We start from the raw sequence: 20,501 nt of genomic DNA on the forward strand, positions 1-20,501 counted from the left end.
TCCTACTAGCTCACAAACAGAATTAGCCTTAGAATAGAGTGATAAGTTAATTTGAATTAAAGGAACCAACAATTATATGTGATATAATTACACGTTTAATTATGGAATTAAACAAAATTGGAGAATCGATTAATATTTAAATATGATTTAAATATTAACTTCATGAATGGGGATTCATGGTGATGGAATTGGTGACAACTTAATTTAATATTTGATATAAAATTAATAAAATTATTTAATTAATTATTAATTATTAATTTTATTAGAAAAATTAATTATTAAATTAATTTTTTAAAATTAATAAATCTTTCAGTTTTAATTAATGAATTGAAAATTGAAAATTGGTTTTTATTTTTGAAAATTAGTTTCAAAATAAAAAGAAATTGAAAATGGAAAAATCCCAAATGTGGGATTTTTCCACTTTCAAGCACACATCTTATTCACCAAATCTCATTACAAATTTAAAGGTGAAGTTGGCCATTTTAGGTGCAATCTGATTGCATGTTTTTATGGTACAAAACTGAAGCTCCAAGGCTCGGAAAAGCTCATGCAAAACTTTTGAATTTGCTGAAATTCTCAGGTTGAAAAAGAGGTCTTCAACAGTGAGAAAACCAGTACCTTTCTCCTTAATTCTCTAAATTCCAGCTTATTTTGAGTCCCAACTCAATCTAAGGCTCCTAGAGGTAGTAGGGAAGCTATAGTGGTGGTTCACGACTAGAAGAAGGGAAAATTAAAGCTGAATTTCGAGTTTGAAGTAGATATTCAAAGGTATGTTTGAAACCCTATTGTTATTTGATGAACATGCTTAATTTAGAGATAAAATTGATGAATTAGAGTACTTAATGATTCTGTTTTCTTCTGCTGCACATTTGTAGAAACTAAAAATTAGTATCAGAGCATGATTTAAGCACTTAATTCGTGTTAATTTTAGTTTTGTGGACGTTTTTCATAAGTTGTATGAAAATGGTGAACTGATATGGTTTTTTTTTTTTTTAGTTTTGGCATTTTTTTTTCTCTTCGATTATGTTGTAATTCTTGTAATTGGCTCTTGTTTGATGGGCCTTAATGTGTATTTAACCATCTGTAATTAGATTGGAGTTATGAGAATTGAAATTAGGTTGTAATTGAAAAAAGAAGTGAATAAGGCCAGCAGTAGAAATCAACAGCAGCAGCCACTGCCAGGTAGCGTTGCACCCTTAGAGCGTTGCAACAATGCTCATCTGAACCCGTGTCATCGCAACGCTACTCATCCCAGTCCAAGAACGCGTGCGCGAATCCGAACTGGCAGTCCAAGTGAACCAGTCCAGCCGGTTCGGGTCTGGAAGATCTGGTTTGACCAGTTAGGGTCCGGTTCAGCCACTTTTAAAGCTTTGGAGGTCTAGTTCGAGCAATTCGGTCTGATTTGGGTCGGTTCATGTGGTCTAGAAGGGTTTGGAGCCTCTTTTGCTGATTTATGTAATAATTTAGGCCAGTTTGCTTGAAAATGCCAAAACTAAACCATATCAGTTTGTGTTTAATTATTCATGAATGTGATGTATGTTATAATTAAATAAATCTTGTATGTGCACATAGTATGCCATGTAGATTTAAAATCCCATCATAGGAAGCATGTTACATACATTGAAAGTATGTTATAAGGTGTTATAATATATAGTATGCATGTTTAGGGTTTCAATTGTTTTAATATATGTGATATATTAAATCATGAGATATCTGATATATGTTATAGTTGTAAAACATGTCTAAAATTTTATAAGTTGTTATAAAATTGGGTTAGACATTTAAAATCTATAACAAAGATAAGTTGCATGCTCACATAGGTAAACCACTTATTTCAAAAAGTTAAAATAGGTCATTATCTTATAAAACTTGGGTTACAAACTCAGCTAGTATATATTCCTTTCTAAGGTTGGGGTATTTAAATTGACGGTCTGTTGTTAACCAGTTTTATGAGCACATGTGAGCGGTGTAAGGTTTTAAAACTGGTTTATTACCTAGACATCGTAGGTTAAATCCAAATATAATCGTTATACTTGAATAAACACCTGGACTTAGGTTGTTTAATTAGCCAGAATAAACCTAAGTAATAATATACCCAAGAAAATGTTAGAACACTTTAGTGGAAGTTTAATAACATATATGATATGTTGTTAGAACACTTCAGTACAAACTTAATAATATATATGATATGTTATTAGAACATTTTGGTACGAGATTAATAACATATATGATATGTTGTTTTTAGCTCTCGCGTCCGTAAGAGTTCACATCGAGATTCATGCGACGCTTCGTGTCACCTTAGGAATGACCTCCATTTGGAAAGTGTTTGTATGAATCGAGATTAAAGTGAATAAGGGGAGTTGTTCACAGTAAAATCAAATATATGATGTTTTGATTTTAATTCTCATGTCTCTAAAAAATTCACACCATGAGGTTCACGCGACATTTCGTGTCACCCTAGGAGTGACCTCCATTCGGAAAATGTTTGTATGAGTCAACATCAAGGTGAATAAGAAGAAGTTGTTCATTGTAAAATCAAATATATGATATATTTATTTCAACTCTCACGTCCCTAGAAAATTCACACTGTGAGATCCGTGCAATGCTTTGTGTCGATTATACCTTGACTGATCCATTCAGAAAGTATTTGCATGGAGTCAAGATCAAAGTTAATGGGGGATGTAGTTCATAGTAAATGGGTAAAGGATATGTGTCAACGCATTCTGCGATCTCTTCCATTAGTTTGGACCATGAGATTCCCATGTTGCGCCTGCTGGTTAGCTTTAAGCGGCCCTTGCTAGTCGTTTAACGACGGCTATCCCCTCGAAGGTTTGTAACATAGGATTCAGAATAATTCAAACTCCATAAATGGATAGGATTTCTTAGGTCCATTACCAACCTCGACTCTCCAATTCGGTAGCAACGTTGGGGACGACCTTTGAAGTCTGAAAATAGAGGGTTATACTTAAAGAATTACTAAGTATTCTTAAGTTCTGACCGAAAATAGTAACTAAGTGACTTGAGGAATAAGAGTTATTCTAGAGATAGTATTTAGTAAAAAATGTCTTGCTTTAGTGAAGGAGTATTTGACTTCCCCTCTGTAGAACTTATTCTGACTCACTATAGTATTGTCGCAAACGTAATGAATTTTGGGTACATTATTACTTTGTTAAAACATATTGGGTTTAAAAGCAATTCACTAATAGATAATTTGTTTATATTTTCAGAATGACTAGTTCATTGATACAATTATTGCCTTCAGATAAATTAGCTGGGGACAATTATGCTATATGGAAATCAAATTTGAATACAATACTAGTGATAGACGATTTAAGGTTCATTTTGACAGAGGAATTTCCTCCCATCCCTAGCTCGAATGCAAACCAAACTATTCAGTACAAGAATTTTGGGCTTTAATGTCGGTTGAAAAAAGTGAAATCGTATGTATAATGTCGATTTTGTTTTTGTTTTTTTTTTTTAAAAAAGCGGATCTTTAATGTAGGTTTAAAATCGACATTGTAGGGGTACCTTTAATGTCGGTTTTAAATCGACATTAAAGACCCGCTTAATTTTTCCCTCTTCACTCTCCCCCTATTTTCTTGTCCCTTTCATTCTCACACTTCCCTCTTCAAAGCTTCTTCTTTCTCACTTCTCTCTTCCAAACCCTTGCCAATGGGTAGCGTAACCCGTACCGTCGTGCAACCCATGCAGGTCTGTCGCGGTGTAGATCTGGCTTGCGTGCAGGTCTGTTCGTCGTCCAACCTGCGCTGCCGCACCCAGTTGCCTGGATCTAAAGTCCAGATTTGAAGTCGCCCGGATCCGTGTGCCGCCGTTCGTCGTTCGATCTGAAGTCCAAATCTGAAGATCTAAAGTTTGTTGTTCGTCGTTCATCCAGATTAGTATGCTCTTCTTCTCTTTCCTCTCTTAAACTCACAACAATTTTTGTTCTTATGTTATGCCTCTCAACTGTTTGTGTTAATGTCTCAATGAAAGCCACTTCAATATGTCCCTCTGCTCCTAGGTTTGGGCCTTTGTATGTGTCTATGGCCTTTGAAATTCGATTTGATTAATGGTTTTGTTGTATATGAAACATTTGTTGAAGTATTGGCAAGAGGCGTTGCCAAGAGTTGATTATGCGTTGGGTATGCGTGAGCAAGAGTAGTGAAAGCGAAATGTTAAGCGCAAGATGCTGGGTAGACGATCGTGTAGCAAATGGGTAGCGCTACACGATGAGGTAGGCGATCGTGTATGCGAGCGCTAGACGATCGTGTAGTAATGCGGAGAGCTAAACGATGAGGTAGACGATCATATAAGAGATGTGTGGAGCTAAGTGATGCGCTAGACAATCGCGTAGATATGCACGGGCGCTGGATGATCGTGTAGGCGGGTGCTGGATGATCGTATAGTAGATGTGCGGGCGCTAAACGATCGTGTAGATGGGCGCTGGACGATCGTATAGTACATGCGCGGGTGCTAAGCGATAGACTACATGATGGCGCTACGCGATGGGCATGAGCGCTAGACGATGAGCAGACGCGCTGATCCGTGTACCGCCATTCGTCGTTCGATCTAAAGTCCAGATCTGAAGATCTGAGTTTGCCGTTCACCGTTCGTCCAGATCAGTATGCTCTTCTTTTCTTTCCTCTCTTAAACTCACAACAATTTTTATTCTTATGTTACACCTCTCAACTGATTTATTATATTACTTTGAATAATAGTTATAAGATATAAACATTTACTCATCAGGTAAACAAATAAGGGATGTAATTTATACCAATACCACTAGTAACTTTAAATTCTTATTTAAATACCTATTTTTAGATTTCATTTTCTTTCTTTAATTCGTTTTAGTTTTTTTTTTCTTTTCTCCACAAAATAAAGTAATATCACTATTTTTTTCCATTAGGAACATATTCTTAATTTTACATTTAAAACTACTAATAAATTTTAAAATTTTGGCAAAATGAAAAAAGATGTTTGATTATGCTCCTAATTGCAAACCTTTTTCTTTTACGTGTAATAGATATAGATAGGTATTTGACGTGAAGGATAGATTTTTAGATAACATTAGATTTTTTCTTTGAACGTGAATTAAAGATAAATTTTGATTCTTAAAAAATTGAGTTAGATTACTTTTACTAAAAGTATGGAGAAAATGTGATTTTTTTTCCTGTAAAAAAATCTCTCGTTTTACATGCGATGTTAAAAGATATGGAAAATTTGATTTTTATTATTTTTCTCTTACGTTGATGCTAAAAAATAAGAGAAAAATAAATTATTAATGATTTCAAATGTAAAATTTTTCTCTTTCAAAGCTAATCATTTCAGTATGAACAAAAATAATACCCTATTTATCTAAATAGTGTCTTTTTGTCTAATTATCTCTGTAAAGTACCTTATTTTTCCAATTAATCCGTTAGTACATTTGATTTTAAATTTATTAGGGCATTGACTTAGTGAATTTTTTAAAAAAATCTAGAATCATTTAGAAGTCTAATAACCTATTTTTAATAGTTAACCTAAACATATATAACATAATGTTAATCACATGTAATTCTCCCTTATGAAAATCTATGAAATTAAACCAATATAAAAAAATTATGAGAATCAATACAAAAGAAATTAACCCACTATAAAAAATATACCAACTTATTAAAAAAAAAATATTGCACCTTACCAAAATAACTTTGAATGATGGTTTGTAGAACTTTTCTTCAATATAATATCCATGGTAAACAAAATAAACATTAAAAAAATCAGTAAAGATTATCAAAAACTTAATTTTTTGTTAAATAACAAAAATAAATCAACTTACCAAATAAAATACTACACTGAAACAAATTAATAATATGAAGGTGGAAATTGCGATGGCCGTTAAATTTAAAATGGGAAGAAAATATGGGGAGATAATATGAAGATGGAAGTTTGATTCTTGAGTGTTTGAAAATGAAGGCAAAAGATGATCGGTATTTAAAAATAAAGGAAGAAGGTGAAGAAATGAAGGGAAGAAAATAGGATTCGGGTGTTTGTTGTTTGTAAAGGAAGAAGATGAAGAAATGAAGGGAATATTCGGGGTTTTAAGTTGGAAATGGAGGGGAAGAAGACAACCGAAAGAAGATAAAAATCAGGTCTGAATGCGTTCGTTGAACCGACGCATTTAGACCTTATTTATTTAATTTTTTAATGCGACAGAAAAAAATAATAATAAAATAATCTAGACTTGAGACGCATTCGGATAAAGACAAAAAACACCATATTTTACCTAAATAAGTTGAAAACACCCCCTTTTACCTAATTAAAATGAAATTCCACCTCAAAAATCTAATTAACCCTCTTCGCATAGGGGTAATTGATAAAAATAATCTTTTTCAAGTTTTGGTTTTGACTTTTGGACCCTTTTTAAAAAGTTTGTTTTTTTTACCACACAATTTTGAAAATTAATGAAAATTACCCTAATATTCTTCATATTTCAAAACTCACTCAAACCCTCCAAACCCTCACTTTTCTTTTCCATTTTCACTCCTCTCCATTTCAAAAGTCCTCAAACTCACTCCATTTCACTTTCTCATGCTACATTTCCTTGTCATTCTCCTTTTCATTGAAGATCATTTGCGATTTTTCAACTAAGGTATGGATTTTCATTTTTTTCCACTCAATGTTTAGTTTATGTTAGGTATTCTTGTGTGAATATTTGAAATCTATGTTAGATCTATATTGAATGTTATTTTTTTCCTAAAAACATCATGTTCGACATTTTCTGAATAAGTTTGAGCCTAAAATGCGTTTCCGGAAATCGGTCTTACCCGGTCGGATTTCATATCATTGTGACCGGGTATGTGACCGGGTGGGCAAGTTTGAGGTTGCTTTGGGGTAGATTTGGGGAAGATTGCGCCCGGTGGTAGACCGGCTAGGCCGTATGTGTATTTCGACCGGGTATGGGCGGGAAAGAGAGGCAAGGACGAGGGGGAAGGGGGCAAAATTGGGTAGGAGTAGGTGGCGCCTGGTCGGGCTTCAAAAGACTTGAACCGGGTACGTGACTGGGTCGTGTAAGTGGAGATTCAGGAATTTGGCCCGATCTCGACCCGACTGGTTATTGGACCGGGTAGAGGGCACACGTGGAAGTTTCGAGAATTCAGCCCAACCCTGGCCCGTCCATGTATTGGACCAAGTAGGGGGAGGGGACCGGGTAGAGGGGGCGGGCCATACGCGTGAAAGTTTGAAAAATTCGGCCCGGTCCCGACACTGCCGAGTATTGGACCGAGTAGGGAAAGGGGACCAGGTTGAGGGGGGCGGACCGTGTAGAGGATGTTTCGGGAATTTGGCCCATCTCGGCCCGACTGGGAATTGGACCGGGTAGGGGTATACTGTTTTTTCGCCCGACGCCATACTCGACTAAGTATGGGCTAGGCCATTTTTTATTTATATTTATATATAATTTTTTTTTTAAGTATACATTGATGATCATGATGTGTTGTCTTCTAATTTATCTATTTTATGAAAAATGTAGGTTATAATGGAACTAGATATGAAGGTTCATCCTAATGACCATTTTCCTGCAACCATTTCATGTTGTTCCCACATAGGAAAGGTTATCCCTAAAATTAAGATAAAACTATCTCCGACACAATTAGCTATGTTTAGACAAACATGTTTTGGTCCTCTCCTTGACACAAGCATCATCTTCAATGGACCACTAATTCATTATATTTTTCTTCGGGAGGTAGAGGAACCTAGGAGAAATGTTATTAACTTTAATCTTATGGAGAATAAAGTATCCTTCAGCCAAGTAGAGTTTAACCTTGTCACAGGACTAAAACATCAAACTACTAGAAATGTGAGGGTGAAAATTCTTTTCTTAGACTTAGAGCTAAGTATCTAAACAATAATGAGGGCATGAAGGCATACGAGTTGGACTCTATTTTTTCAAGTCTTGAGTTTGAAAACGGTTTTAATGCAGTGAAAATTGTATTGTTTTATTTTATTGAGTTTGCTATGATGGGTAGAGAGAGGAAAAAGCAAATGGATTTTGAAAATTTAGCGGTTATAGATGATTGGAATAAATTTTGTAATGAGGATTGGAGCAAGAAAATTTTTGCCAATACAATTAAACGATTCAAACAAGGATTGAAAGATAAAGAACATGCTTATAAAGGCAATGCAGATGGAAAACAACAAACGTACAGTCTTTACGGGTTTCCCCATGCTTTTCAGGTAACTTAATTAGTTTGATTTAATGAATATTCATAAAAGTACACCACTGATATAAACTTACATTTCATATAGGTATGGACATATGAAACGATTTCATCATTATTCGGATGCATTGCAAATAGATTGACAATGCGATACCACACATTTTGAGATGGTCATTCTCACATTCTCCTCCATATGGAGTGATTAGAAATGAAGTCTTTGGGTCAGATGCAGTATGTTTCTTCTTAATTTTTTTTTGGGTTAGAATTATTTTGATTATTATAGCTTCTTAGTTTATTTATTCATGATTACAATTTTTTGTAGGTGAGGATTACATAGGAAATCGTTCCTTCTAAGTAAGAGATTCAGTTTATAATTGCGTTATGGAGCCACCCATCCCTCCACTTGCACCACCTGAACTACCTACACCACCTGCACAACCAGAACCCACAAATGATGGTGATGTTGCTAGACCTTCAAACACTAAGGAGGTCGATGACAGTGATAATCAACAAAGATATGACCAAGAAGCCAAGAAGAAATGGAAGAAGTAGCGCAAATTGATTAAGCTAGTCAAATGTCTTGATTGTCGAGTGGAAAGTTTGGAACGTGACCTAAAAAGCATTAAGAAGTACTTGCGATGATTATCAAAGTAAGGATATACCTGAATATCTTTCATTCCAAACGCCACTGAAACAAATCCAAACACGAGGCATTTTCCTACATTTTATATAAAAAATGTATTAATACAATGCAATTAAATAAAAATCAAAATAAAAAAAAACTTTTAAAAAAAAACATGATTATGTTTTTTGGCCCAGTGGTCCACCCGGCCGAGTCCACCACCGGGCCAAAAAACAGAATCATGTTCTTTTGTGTGCGCCCGACCGGGTTAGGATCGACTCTACCAGGCCCGGACCCGAGGAAGACCCGGTGAAGCACGGCCGGGAATCTAACTTATTCCAACATTTATTTTGCTCTCGATGAAGCCCAACCAGGTAATTTGAACTCATTTGCTTCCTATCCAGTGAAGCCCAACCGGGTATCGTAAAAAAATAACATATTTTTTTAATTTTTTTTTATAAATTTATAAATAAATATCAAATGCAAGGCATTATTAATAATAAAAAAAATACATACAATTAACAAAGCAACCATAACTCAAACTCCAAAAATCAAGCTCCAAAAATTTATAAATAAATATCAAATGCAGGGCATTGTCAATTTTTCCTAATTAGTGAACTATTGAGAATACATACAAAAATGAAATAAATACCTTCTTATGATAGAGTGTACAAAATTACAGCTTCGTGAAATACAAGTTTTGGACTTGGCAAATTTTGTTCTAGAAACAATTTAATGAAGAGAACTTTTTGTGTGGTTGTAAAGAAAAATTCTACACCAAATTTTTGAATTTTTGGTGAGAAAAATTTTTGGTCAATGGTTTTTGGATAAATTAATTTTAGGTAGAGAATATGAATTAATTTGGTAGGTTGGTGGTTGAAATTGAATGTGAGAATTTAATAAGGAGCATAAGTCTGAACCGGACCAACAAAGTCTGAACCAGACTAGCCAAGAACCCTTTGAGGCTGAATCAGATTGGACCTTGAGAAAACTAGTCGAACCGGCGGCTCTCGGACCAACCTCAAAGTCTTGCTAAGGCCGATCATGTACCGCTGAAGGCTTTCGTCTAGTGTCATTGCCTTATGTTGAGAAGAGGTACACGATCGCTTAGTGTTTGCTGAAGTTAAACAATCGCTTAGCTCTATCGTATAGAACTACATGATCACTTAGTACCATTGCCTAGCTATCGCTTAGCTTTATCGCATAGAACTACACGATCACTTAACACCATCGCTTAGCGCTTTCATGTCATCGCTTAGTATCCGCTGCAGCTAAACGATCGCTTAACTCCATCGTATAAAACATCATCGCATCGCTTAGCAATTCATCTATACGATTGCTTAGCTCTGCATCTAAACGATCGCCCAACGCTATCGCGTAGCACTTCATCGTATCGCTTAGCGTGCGTTGTAGCTAAACGATTGTGTAGTGTCATCATTTAGCAAATCCAATGTATCGTTTGGTTCCCACGCCAAAGCTAAACGATCGCGTAGTACTATCGTATAGCATTTATATGCATCGCTTAGCTCCCGCAGGTACACGATCGTTTAGCGTTCAACATTACAACTACTGACGCCCATTGCTATACGATAGCTTTCTTCACATCATATAACGTCTGGAACTAAACGATCGCTTAGCAACTGAACCTCAAAATGGGAAGCTTCGATGAATATTAGGTTGTAAACAAATTAAATTTCGTGGAGAATTTTTTGGTTGGAATGTGAAAATTTTTTTGTCAATTAATTTTGGATAAAATAATTTTGTGAATAAATTTTTGAGGTGGAGAATTTTTTGTGAATTAATTTGGTTGGTTGGTCGTTGAAATTGAAAATGAGAATTTAATAAGAGATATAAGAGTAATTATACCACCAATATTTTTGTACATTAATTTCACGGGTAAAAAAAGACTTGTTTTTCAAAAATAGGTAAAAAAATACACAATCAAACCCCAAATAAGTCATTTTTGTCCATTTTCTAGCCCCAATGCCACCTCCTCCCTCATCAGCCAACTCTCCCTCGCGTTTCAAGCCCAGCCGCGGTCGAAGCTTCGCCGTCATTCACATCCACCAGGCCAGCCCTGACGCCCAGCCGCGCGAGTTCTTCCGGCCACCACTCGCTGACGCTCAGCCGCACCAGTCGAGTTGCCGTTCGCCTTCGGTCTCAGTCGCGTGCCGCCATGAATTTGCCGTTCGCCGTCGGTCGTCATTGACTTCTTCCAGCCGCCGCTACTGCCTTGCTCTCGTCGGAATTTCAAGATTTGTGTAAGTTTGGGTTTCTTGTGGTGAGTTTCGTGGTTTTTTTTATGAAATTCTTGGTGTAAAGTTTGAAGACCCATTAAGTTTGAATTGAAGCTTGTTTTACCTGCATTGTTTTGGTTTTAGATTCGAGTTTGGGAGACTGTTGACGCTGCTGTCCATAAGGTTGTTTTTGGCGGGTTATCTTTTGGGTCGCATTAGTGTGGGGGTTTGAAGTGGGTTTTGAATCTAACCACATCTTGGGTAAGAATAATTGGAATTATCTGAATTAGTTTGGCAATATTTAGATCATTTGGTGAATGGAATTAGGTTTTTAAAACAATTTTATAGTTGAAATTGGGTTTGGTGGCTAAATTAGAAATTTTTGCCTTATTGTCCTAGGACTTGACTTGAAGCTTGAGAAAGTTAGAAGGAGGATTACTTTATTTAACTGAATTCTAATATTTGGACTGGACTTATAATCTAAGATAAGTAATCTTACTACTGGAACCACTCTTGACTCAGACAACATAGACAGGTATGAATGTAATTGATATTGTTTGGATACTATTGATAAGCATGAATGTTATGTGAATTAAGCAATTTTGAGGTATGATGCCATTTGCTTGTGACTGATATGTTTTCAGGTATGTAACATGATGTATAATGTGAATGTTATTGATGCTACAAAGTATGCCATGATTGTAAAGTGTTGGTTTGTCCTCCTAACACCATGATGTTATAGCTTTATGGGCCGATGGGTTCACCATTATTTTACAGCTTTATGGTTCACCATTATTTTATAGCTTCATGGACCGACAGGTTCACAATCATATTACAACTCCATTTTAGGATGGGTTAAACCGTTCACTAGACAACCATCTAAGGTTGGTTAGTTTTATGAGAGTCCCACCTAGCATGTTTGCATTTATTGGACATAAATACATAGCCTGACCCCAGTAATGGGGTTACGTACTGAGTTTTATACTCACTCTTTCTTATGTTATGTTTTTAGGTAAAGGCAAGGATAAGTTGGCAAACGACACGAGGAATCCGTGAGTTATGCCATTGGGACTTGTTTTCAATGCTTCCGCTTAAATTTCATGTTTTCCTATCATTTAATGTTTTGGGATTGGATCTTGATGTTGGACAGCATATTCTGATCTTTTTTTTTTTTTTAATATGGACGTTTTTAGGGAACCTCGATAAAATAATTTTCGTTTGTTTTAAATTTCTCGTTAGATAAACAGTTTCGATTTTTTCATATTGGTTTTTTTTACATATATATAAACTTATGCACTATGGTCATATATGTTACGATTTCAACTTTGTATGTCATGAGCTGATGGCCCTAGTAGAGTCCTTTAGAAGTTAGGTCGTTGCACGTTGACGTCTGGTCTTTTACCATTATTGGGTTAGAGCTTGCACATGGCCATGCTCCTTTCTCAAGATACCCTTGGATGAAGGTGCATTATTGTTCATCATATTGGGGCTTAGGCACAATTTTATGTTCTACAAATAGATTTATGTAACTTTTGTTTAGGAATCAAGTAGCATGGAAAAACTCATGGTAACTCATGAACTTATAGGATGTACAATGAATTAACTAATTGTTGATGCTCACACACTTGTTGAACATGCTTGAGTTGCATTTATAGTTATATTTCAAAGACAAACTGTTGAATTTTCAACTTCATATTCTGTAGAACCATCGGGTGAGCCAATGACTGTGCAATCTACAACACAAGCACTTTGTGATTTAATCCTAAGATTTGAAGAGGGTAATGAGGAGTCTATGATTCTAATACAACCTTTTTCTATTCATGTTACTCTATGTCTTCTCATGTTTTAGTTAAATTTATCTAAATTTTCTTTGAAATGACGATGACTTAACAATGTTTATTTTGTTATTAAGCATCCATTTAAAATATAACCTTCATATGTATTATTTGATTAGGGAATTATTTCATGCTTACTCTTTACAGATGTAGAAAATAATGTGAACTGACTTTTTTATGTTATTGACAGGAATTTTTTTTTCTCTTTAGTTGCTAACTAAAGGTCGCTCTTATTGTGATAGGGAAATAATAAACCTGCTCGTAAAGTGAAATAGTCAAAAGATTGTTGGACTGCTGCTTTTAAAATCACAGGAAGAGATATTGGATTAGTGTTGTTGTTTCAGCAATCTAGTGTTATTGAAAGGTAAGAAACTAACATTTTGAACATAATGTGAGAATTTGTGCGTATGTTTATCCTGCACTTGCTTTCCCCTCTTAGAAACATCGTGTTTTTTAATAGAACTTGGTAAACTATATTGATGAGCCTTCAATTAAAAAATTTATATTAGTATGGTTTGTATTCTTTAAAGATGTCTTGGTTTTCTCTTTAGTTTTTACCTAGTTTTAATTTCTAGCTTGTTATTAAGTAATCCAAAGCCATTTTTAATTGTAGGCAATCTCTTGGAGACACTCTACAGAATGGAAATGAATTTATTATACCCTATAGACAGAAAGCTATGGACAATCCTTATGTTTATGCTATAGTAGATGGTGCGTATTATGGATGATGAAATGTGGATGAATTCATTAACATTATCTTTCGTATTATTTTGAATATTTAAATTTTGTATCTAGACCATTGTAATTCATATTCTAAGACTAATAAATGTGAAAGTTAAGGTTGTATACAAAGTCATTGAGATTTTATTTTGTTCATATATAAGTGAAAGAACTATTATTGATTTATACGTACGTATCAATTCTTTTATTTTTTTTCAATAAATTAACGACGATGGGTATTACCAGTCAAAAAAAATAGTTGTTATTAGTCGGGCAAATTTTGGACCAACATCAAATGCGACCGACATCGAGAAGGTGTTATTAATAGGTATTTAATATCGATTGAAAACCAACATTAAAGTCATCTATAATGTCAAGCGAAAACCAACATTAAAGGTGATTGACATTAAACTCCTTTAATAACATCTTCTTCGATGTCGGTTAAGCTACCGACATTGTACCTCTATAATATCAATTTTCAAATGATATTAAAGACCTAATTTGTTGTTGTGTGTGTATTGGTGGGGTTGAGTATAAGGATCATAACTTTTTTAATATCCTTTTAGTAAGGCTATTTAGGGGCATACTTTTGTGGCGAAGGTGTTCCTATAGGATCAGTTGAGACGTAAAGTCCGGAGAGTTGCTTGGTGTGCTATCATTTCTCATGTTTGGTGCGAACATAATATGTGTGCCCATGATGCTACCTTACATCCTCTCCGAGTGATTAGTTTGGTTGTTCAACCTGAGGTTTTTATTTATTGTTCTAAGTGGCTTGAGACTTCTCTTGTAGGGACCCAACAAGACTCTTCTCATTGGGACCTTTTTCTTGGGTTGTGTGTGTTTTATTTTTGTGTTTGGTTGATTTTTGTCATTGTTTGTTTCCTAGTTTGTAGTGTTTTGTTTGTGCCTTGACCTCGGGCTGTGAGATCGCTCTATTAGCAATCTGATACCTTTGCAAAGGGGAAAAAATAAGAGACTTTGATATAACACTATGAAAATAAATGAAATTGTTTTATAAACCGTTTATATATAACCAAAACAAAAGAATCAAATCAATCACTTGATTTGATTTAATTTGATTTCTTGGTATAAAATTGGACATCTTGATGTATATATATATATTAGGTGTAGCAAAAAATTGAAAAACAAAAAACCAAATCAATCCCCTGGTTTGATTTGATTTGGTTTTTTAGTACAAAATTGGGTATCTTAGTTTATATTTGTAGAAAAGAAAAAAATTATTGGTTCTAGTTAATTTTTTATTATAAAAATAATCAAAATCAAGCCAAATTGATATGGTATATAAATACCTTTAAAAATAAGGTCGGACTCTAGGTCCTTTTTAGTATTTTAATTATTATTTGTTGTTTAGATAAATGACCAATTATTTTGGTGCATGTGTCTTTGTTATTTAAGACAAATACTTAAGTGTAGCCTTGGCTACACCTATCTCCATGTAGCCCACTAATTACCAAATTAAAACCTACCATGTGGCAAAAAAAATTATTATTTTATTACCATGTGATAAAATGTTGGGTTACATGAAGATTAGATGTAGCCAATTAATCTTTAAGGGGCTGTTAGGAGCGTTGAATTTAGATAGGATATATAGAGTTCATATATCTATGGAGTTTATATGTCTGTGTTTGGGGTGCAGAGTTATTTGGTCTGAGTTCATATGTCTGTGTTTGGGGTGCAGAGTTGAGATTATACGTCTGGGTATTAGAGTTGGTTGTCGGAATTTGTTGTCGAATGTGGTTGTCAAAGCCCCAAGTTGGTGTCGGACTTACTTGCTCAAAGATGATCATTGAATATGATTTTCATCGGAGTTTATAGTCGGAGATGGTTGTCAGAGCCAATTGGTCGTCGGAGTTGGGTCACTGGAAGTGGTTGTCGAAGGCTAAAATTGGTCGCCCGAGTTGATTGCGCAAAAGTTATTGGAGCTCGGAGTTGGTCGCTAGAGCTGTAATTGGAGGTGGTTTTCGAAGTCCGAATTTCTGTCGTCGGAATTATCATCGAAGGTGATTATTGGAGCCCAGAGTTGTCATCGAATGTGGTTGTCGTAGTCCGGAGTTAGTTCTTAGAGTGTGATAGTGGATGATGGGTGGAGCCATTGAAAACATGAGAAGAATGGAGAGTTGAGACGAGTTGGGGTGAGTTGATAAAATATACCAATTCAACTCAAATCATATTTGTGAGCCAAACACCCTCTAAGAAAAAACAAAGATATCCAATTTTAGTCTCTATGAGAAAGAGAGAAACATGCTCAATTCTCATTTGGAAGTAGCAAAAAGAACCAATTCAAAACAAAAATGGAAAGAAAAAATGAAAAATTGGAAAGAAAAAAAAAGTTCAGAAACCAATAACAACCAAATTGACAATTTACTAAACAAAAAAAAATCAATCCATTAGTTTTGTTCTTTATTGTGGATATGCTACATACTTGGTGTAACGCAAGTGTACATGTCAAGTTAGGATATAATAAAATTACTTGAGAAAACAAGTATCGTCTTCTAGAGAAATTTATGCTTAGTTATTCTAGAATCGTGTTGATTTTATTTAAGGACAAGAATGAATGTTTTGATTTTTAAATTAAAGAAAACAAAGTAAAGATAAGATTAGAAATTCAAAAGACAAAAATGTTTTCAGGGTGTTGATTTCCTTAATTAGTTCATTAAATCTTACAAATGTTTCTATGAACTATTGTGTTAATGATATCTCTAAGTCTAAAAACTATTTTTCGGATTATTACCTTTCAATAATAGTATTTTCTCATGCAAATAAATTGATTACTAATTGAAACTAAATTAGGAAGCATGACATTAAGAATAGTCTTGATCAACGTTCATTACCAACCTAATTATTTTCATGATAGATTAGATAATGATCCAATATTATAAGTTCAATTACACATGCAGTCTTTCTAATTAAACATTTAATTTAACATATATTGAAGATCAATCAATGTAATAAGTACAATAATATTAAAAAATATTCATAATCACAACATCCATAAAAAAATACTGGTTATTAATTTAAATTCATAAAGAAGTTCATCAACACCCTAAAACTAAAACATTTAGCCACTCATCATCGTCGCAATCATACTCTCATACATTGCAACAACCATGAAAAAGTAAAGAGAATAAAGAGAAGAGAAAAACTACAATTGTAATGAATCCCATCGATGAACACATTAGAAAAACCTTAATTTGTATATCGAGATCTCGAACGACCTCCAAACGAACCTCTAGATCTCTCAAACTCTATTTTCTAGCTAAAACCCTCTATAAGGCTCTAATTTCGTGCTTGACTGAATGAATTCAGTTGCCAAAAACCCTAGGATAAATAACCAAAATGATTTTCAAAATCCATACTTTTTTCCTAAAATAACTCATGGCGCTGTGATGCTCTAGGATAGCACCAATTTAGGTGCGTTTAGGATAGAACCAATTTTGACCTCCTTAGACGTATTTAAGTCCTTTTTAGCTCTTTTCAACTCTAAACTTCATTCTCTTACTCAAATCTTGGAAAACACTAGCAAACGACATTAAATTTAATAAAATCATATAAAACCATTCTAAATCTAAGAAAAATAACACAAATTTAGGTGCGTTTGAATTGTACATCAATTTGATTCCTTCTTTATAAAACTGATTAATTTGGTTAAGTTCTTCATTGACCCAGAGTTGACAAATCAAATCAATTTTCACCTTAATTTTTGACACCAATAGTACAAGTTTTATGCCAATCAAGTAATATTGATGTATGACATAAAAATAAAAAGTATATTTAATGTAAATGGCTGACATGAATATTCTAAAATGTAAAGTTGGTTCGAACATATAAGCTAGTTCTTTTTTTAAGATATATACCATTCCGTTCCCAAGAGTTCTTATTTTGTAGAAGACACTTAAAATTTCTATTTAAAAAAAAAATGTTAACATGACATACATTTACTGCAACCTAGGGATCACATATATATATAATATTCGAGTCCGATGAGTCTTTTATGGTTGTTGATGACATCAATCTAAGGGTTCAAGATAATATTAATTTATTTTATTGTTAATAGGACATGGACTAAGGATAAGAATTATGGTAATTACATTGAACAACTTAACCTTTGGCAATAAAATAATAGGTTGAATGAGTTGAATTTGGACTGAAGCAAATCTGTTAATTTATCTGAAATTTCTTAATTACTTGGATTTGAAAGAAGAAAAAACAGAAAAACAAAGGGTATAGAAGGGCATAATATAATCTAATTAGGATGGGCAAGTAATGAATTAAGATCTTAACAAGTAGAGTTGATGATATGATTCATGGATGGATATGTTAATTGAAAGAAAAAGAGAGAAAAATATTAATTATTAGAAAAAATGGGAAAAGTAGTCATGTGTTGAAAGAAATAGAATCCACATGAATTGCCCTAAAAAATAGAGGGTAATGAATGGGAAAAAGTTTTCTAAGTTAAGAGTGAGGAAAGAAGGGGGGAACCCTAATTTAAGGATAATATTGTTGAACAGATCAAAGGATGAGAAAAATAGGGAAAATGCTAAAAATGGGGTATTAAAATGGGTATATAAGCACCCAACTGAGGAATGGGAAAATCAAGCTCCAGGGAGAAGTTGAGAATAAAATCAAGCCTCTTTATTCTTTTCTGATAGAATGACATAACAAGGGATTTACATTTTTATTTTGTATTAATTCTTTCTCTTTTGTCTCAGTGGATGTAAGGGCCTATCAGTTTCTTATATATATATATATGTATATATATACTAGACTACTTAGTTACTAGTTGTGTATATATATATATATATGAACCTCTGTTTCTGAAAGGCCCCCATATAATCCACTGGTGAAATCTTTTCTATTCAATTACCCATCTCATATTTTGAAAGAATTGATATAAAGAAACATATTTTATCACAGAGATTATTGTATCTATCTGTAATCCCAATTAATCCCTTACATTTTACAAGGAAAGGAAAAAAAAGAATAATAAGATGGCTGGAGGAGGAATTGTTGTTCAAGGAGGAAGGAATTATGAGGGAGGAATCACTGGTTTTGTCATCGTCACCTGTTTGGTGGCTGCCATGGGAGGCCTTCTCTTTGGTTATGATCTTGGAGTTTCAGGTTTGTTTCTTTGTTTTGTTCTTAATCTTATGTATTTTAAGGATTTCGTTTTCTAAAACTTAGTTCTGGGATGTTTTGGTTTTGGCAGGTGGGGTTACTTCAATGCCAAGTTTCTTGAATGAATTTTTCCCATCTGTTGTGAAGAAGATGAAGGGTGCCCATGAAAGTGAGTACTGTAAATTTGACAGTGAACTCCTAACTTTGTTTACCTCTTCTCTATACCTTGCTGCTCTCGTGGCTTCCTTCGCCGCCTCCGTCGTGACCCGCAAGTTTGGGCGGAAACCGTCCATGTTTTTTGGGGGTTTTTCCTTCTTAATTGGCTCCATTCTTAATGGTGTTGCTAATAGCATTGCTCTGCTCATCATTGGTCGATTGTTGCTTGGTGTTGGCGTTGGATTTGCCAATCAGGTATGCTGTGAGTGTGAATATATCGATATAGTTATAGTTAAAAGACAATGAATGTGTAATGAAAATGAATCGATTGTTTGTCTGTGTGCAGTCTGTGCCAGTTTACCTTTCTGAAATGGCACCAGCCAAACTCAGAGGTGCTCTGAACATGGGCTTCCAAATGGCCATCACAATCGGCATCTTGGTGGCCAGTCTTGTCAATGTCGGTACAGCCAAAATCGAAGGCGGATGGGGATGGAGAGTCTCACTCGCTCTCGCCGCAGTCCCCGCCGTGATGATGACTGTCGGAGCCGTCTTCCTTCCCGATACTCCTAACTCCATTCTCGAAAGAGGGTTCACAGAGAAGGCCAAGGCAATGCTCCAGAAAGTTCGCGGTACCGACAATGTGGAAGAGGAGTTCCAAGACCTATTGGATGCTAGTGAAGCAGCAAAGAAAATAGATCATCCATGGACAAACATAATGAAGCCACAATACAGACCTCAGCTCGTGATGTGCACTATGATCCCATTCTTCCAGCAACTCACCGGCATCAACGTGATCATGTTCTACGCTCCTGTTCTTTTCATGACTCTAGGATTCGGCGACGATGCATCTCTAATCTCCGCCGTCATCAGCGGTGGCGTCAACGTCCTGGCAACCTTAGTCTCAATCTTCACAGTGGACAAATTCGGGCGAAGAATCCTGTTCCTGGAAGGGGGAGTACAGATGTTCATCTGCCAAATCCTGGTGGGAACCCTAATTGGCGTCAAATTCGGACTCAACGGAGACGGAACCCTATCGAAATTCGATGCAAACCTGATTCTATTCCTGGTGTGCACATACGTAGCGGCATTCGCCTGGTCATGGGGACCATTAGGTTGGTTAGTACCAAGTGAAATCTGCCCGCTGGAAATCCGATCTGCAGGACAAGCAATTAACGTATCAGTGAACATGTTCTTCACCTTCATCATCGCTCAGGTGTTCTTGGCGATGCTCTGCCATATGAAATTCGGACTGTTCTACTTCTTCGGAGGGTTTGTGTTGATAATGACGGTGTTCATCTATTTCTTCTTGCCGGAGACCAAGAATGTGCCGATCGAAGAGATGAACAGAGTGTGGAAGGCGCATTGGTTCTGGGGCAAGTACATTCCCGACGAGGCGGTCATCGGCGGCCATGTTGAGAAGCACGGTGGCGATGTTTGAGGAAACCTTCCCAAAACAAAAATAAATTTAAAAAAGAAAAAGAAGAAAAGGAGAAAAACAAGCTATTTTATAAATATCAAGTATTTATTTAAACGTTTAGCCTCGTGTATTTCTTTATTCATGTTTCTGTTTCATGGGGCGCTTGTTTTTCTCACTGTACAT

The 20,501-nt window shown here is 35.1% G+C and overlaps 1 protein-coding gene across 1 annotated transcript; it reads left to right on the forward strand.

Moving 5' to 3' along the window:
* The first annotated feature begins 10,553 nt into the window (after nucleotides 1-10,553).
* LOC120081476 (sugar transport protein 10-like) lies at nucleotides 10,554-20,501 on the forward strand. Its single transcript, XM_039036361.1, has 8 exons — nucleotides 10,554-11,098; nucleotides 11,199-11,315; nucleotides 11,454-12,106; nucleotides 12,758-12,832; nucleotides 13,132-13,253; nucleotides 13,503-18,748; nucleotides 18,837-19,156; nucleotides 19,248-20,501. The coding sequence occupies exons 6-8, from the start codon at nucleotides 18,619-18,621 to the stop codon at nucleotides 20,337-20,339; spliced, it is 1,542 nt and encodes a 513-aa protein (XP_038892289.1). The 5' UTR covers nucleotides 10,554-11,098; nucleotides 11,199-11,315; nucleotides 11,454-12,106; nucleotides 12,758-12,832; nucleotides 13,132-13,253; nucleotides 13,503-18,618; the 3' UTR covers nucleotides 20,340-20,501.

The sequence above is a fragment of the Benincasa hispida genome, chromosome 7 (assembly GCF_009727055.1).
Source record: "Benincasa hispida cultivar B227 chromosome 7, ASM972705v1, whole genome shotgun sequence".
NCBI lineage: Eukaryota > Viridiplantae > Streptophyta > Magnoliopsida > Cucurbitales > Cucurbitaceae > Benincasa > Benincasa hispida.

What these genes read in the sequence shown, in the direction of transcription:
- LOC120081476 (XM_039036361.1), top strand. Translation starts at nt 18,619, where the DNA reads ATGGCTGGAGGAGGAATTGTTGTTCAAGGAGGAAGGAATTATGAGGGA. An exon ending in TTATGATCTTGGAGTTTCAG is followed by an intron (nt 18,749 to 18,836) that starts GTTTGTTTCTTT and finishes TGGTTTTGGCAG; the next exon opens with GTGGGGTTACTTCAATGCCA. An exon ending in GCGTTGGATTTGCCAATCAG is followed by an intron (nt 19,157 to 19,247) that starts GTATGCTGTGAG and finishes GTCTGTGTGCAG; the next exon opens with TCTGTGCCAGTTTACCTTTC.